The 3,012-nt window shown below is 31.9% G+C and overlaps 1 protein-coding gene across 1 annotated transcript in view; it reads left to right on the plus strand.

The window, feature by feature from the left end:
* Nucleotides 1-2,088, plus strand: part of LOC122272566 (uncharacterized) — a 7,741-nt gene extending 5,653 nt beyond the window's left edge. Inside the window, exon 2 of the mRNA XM_071186291.1 lies at nt 908-2,088. Coding sequence (XP_071042392.1) covers nt 930-1,853 — 924 coding nt within the window. The 5' untranslated portion in view covers nt 908-929 and the 3' untranslated portion in view covers nt 1,854-2,088. The remainder of the gene's footprint in view (nt 1-907) is intronic.
* The last annotated feature ends 924 nt before the right edge of the window (nt 2,089-3,012 follow it).

The raw sequence follows: 3,012 nt of genomic DNA on the forward strand, positions 1-3,012 counted from the left end.
AAATACAGAGTTTAACTAATTGATAGTGCGATTACTTTTCAATGAATTAAACATTCATTCCAAATTTCCAACGATTAACTAACTCAAAGAGTATGCGTTGTTTTACCTATTAGAAACTCTGAGTGTTTCAATCGAGAGGTTAAGAACATTAGTAACTCACTTTAAATATTACTTAAATAAAACTTTTTATGTAATATCATTCTTATCGAACTCAAAAATTACGTCCTGAATTTGGAACGTACTGAAAAATGATCCTAAAAAATGGATCTGAATGACTCATCACCGTAGAGGAAAATTTAAATGTAATTATTAGAAAAGGGTAAATTTTATGTTAAACATTTTAAACGTAACTACATTTTGGTTTCCAATTTTCTTTTTACTGTTAGATAAATGTTTCGTGTTCACTTTTTTTTCCATAGCTATATTATAAATTTTGATTGTTTAGAAGAAAAAGACCATTTAATATTGAAGGAGAAATGCTTTAAAAATATTTTGATTTTAGGAATTAGGAAATCGCGACGGGGACTATTTTTGCTATTTAGAACAGATATAATATTCGTGAAAAAAACTCACGTTCCAAATAAATATATTTTTCTTAAAAACTTTCCTAAAACCACGACATAGTCCCCGTTTCTTAACTTCCTCTACAGTTTTAAGAAATTCAATATTTTTCAATGTTTACAACTGTTTGTTGATTAAAATATGTGAAGGTATTATTTAAAACATATTCTCAATTTTTCAAATATTTCTGAAAACATTTTATCCGGAATATATTCAAGATTTCAAAGTTTTTTTCTTAAAATTTCTTAGGGAGTTCCTTGTTTCGTCAACCACAATTGTATTTATATTTTAAGTATTTTTAAATTAAAAAAAGCTAAATCCATTACATTTTTATTATTTTTTTCAGCCTTAACACAGAACTTCACATCATGATGAGTTGCAGACGTCCAAGTCGCTTTGAAATTCGGGATTCGAACCGTCGACCAAGGAATGAGACTCCCGAGATGGTGGAGACTACAAATACGAAACGAATCAAACAGAAGCGGAGAACCCGTGCACGACGTCCAATTGACAATTCAATCATCGAAGAAGAAATATCGCGGAACTCTGTCGCTAACTATGAGATAGGTATGAACTGTGCTATATGCTTAAATATCGAACTTGACTGGCCACATCTCTTGCCGTGTGGGCATTTTTTTCATAACGCGTGTGTATCCAAATGGCTAAAATACAGTGATACTTGCCCTGTATGTTTTCGAAAATTTGAAAACCATAGCAATCAAGTACCTAACTCATATTCTGATGATGATGATATACATAGCACTCCTACGCCTAACATAATGGTTACAAGTACGCATATGCCTTCCACCCAAGTTGATGATACTTCAGATTCGGATTATTATGGGCCAGCAGATAAAATTCATAGTGTACTCAAAGGACGAGTTAAAAAGCCAATTCATCGTAGAAGAAGAGTTCGCTCCCAGCGATCGATTGACCTGCATGTTCTTGAAAAAGAAATATTGGATAGTGTTGTTCTGAATTACGAATTCAACATTGATTGTTCCATATGCTTGAATACCTTGAAAGAGTTGGATGAGAAGCAATTGCCTTGTGGTCACTGTTTCCACGATAAGTGTATTCACAATTGGTTCTACTACAACGTATCTTGTCCAGTGTGTGGGTTTACTCCAGTATCTGACATGCAGTCTTCTGATAAAGCCGAATCCAGTGATCCTGATGTCTTAATTGATGGGGAATTCATATTAATTGACTGCACTAATTCTATTGCCATTTTTGAGGGAGATGTAATTTACGACAATACAGAGTTTGAGTGCTTCAGTGGAAGTTGTTAAATATTAATTTCACTCATGATGATCACCTGCACTGGATGAGATCTCCTTTGATTTTAGTGCGATCAATTGTACTTTTTAAAAAAAATTTGGTATAATTTTTTTATAAATTTTACAATTAATTTCTTACTTGTCAATCACTATGTAAATTTTTAGTTTTGTTGAGCATCACGTTTTATAGGATTGTAAATGGAGTCATATCTTTGTTAAAATAAAATAAATTTTGCATGAAATTTTACCATTTTTTTGTCAATTTATGTACAGTGAATTATTATTAACAACATTGTGGTATTTTAAAGCCAATAAGAGAAAGTATAGGTGCTACGAAGTACACACCTATCCCCAAAGTACACACCTGCTAGTAATGATTTCAGTTGCTGAGAGGGAGGAAGAACTTTAAGAAAGTATAGGAGCTACACAATGATATTGGCATTGGAACATTTTAGTGCACCTTGCGAAGTTTAGGAACTTGACAATAAAGAAGTCGCATACTCATATACATTGAAGGTATTTTAATAANTCCATATGCTTGAATACCTTGAAAGAGTTGGATGAGAAGCAATTGCCTTGTGGTCACTGTTTCCACGATAAGTGTATTCACAATTGGTTCTACTACAACGTTTCTTGTCCAGTGTGTGGGTTTACTCCAGTATCTGAGATGCAGTCTTCTGATAAAGCCGAGTCCAGTGATCCTGATGTGTTAATTGATGGCGAATTCATATTAATTGACTGCACTGGTTCTATTGCCATTTTTGAGGGGGATGTGATTTACGACAATGTAGAGTTTAAGTGCCTCAGTGGAAGTTGTTAAATGTTAATTTCACTCATGACGATCACCTGCACGGGGTGAGATCCCCTTTGATTTTAGTACGATCTACTGCATTTTTAAAAAAATTCTTTAGTATAATTTTTTATAAATTTTGCATTCAATTTTGTACTTATCAATCTATTATTTCTATATGTAAACTATTCGTCTATGTAAATTTTTAGTTTTGTTGAGCATCAACTTTTATAGAATTGTAAATGGAGTCATATCTTTTTTAAAATAAATAAAATTTTACATGAAATTTTACCATTTTTTTCTCAATTTATGTACAGTGAATTATTAATAACAACATTGTGGTATTTTAAAGAAAAATTTCATTTTTTGTTACATGACATT

Source organism: Parasteatoda tepidariorum, chromosome 10, assembly GCF_043381705.1.
Source record: "Parasteatoda tepidariorum isolate YZ-2023 chromosome 10, CAS_Ptep_4.0, whole genome shotgun sequence".
NCBI classification, from domain to species: Eukaryota; Metazoa; Arthropoda; class Arachnida; order Araneae; family Theridiidae; genus Parasteatoda; species Parasteatoda tepidariorum.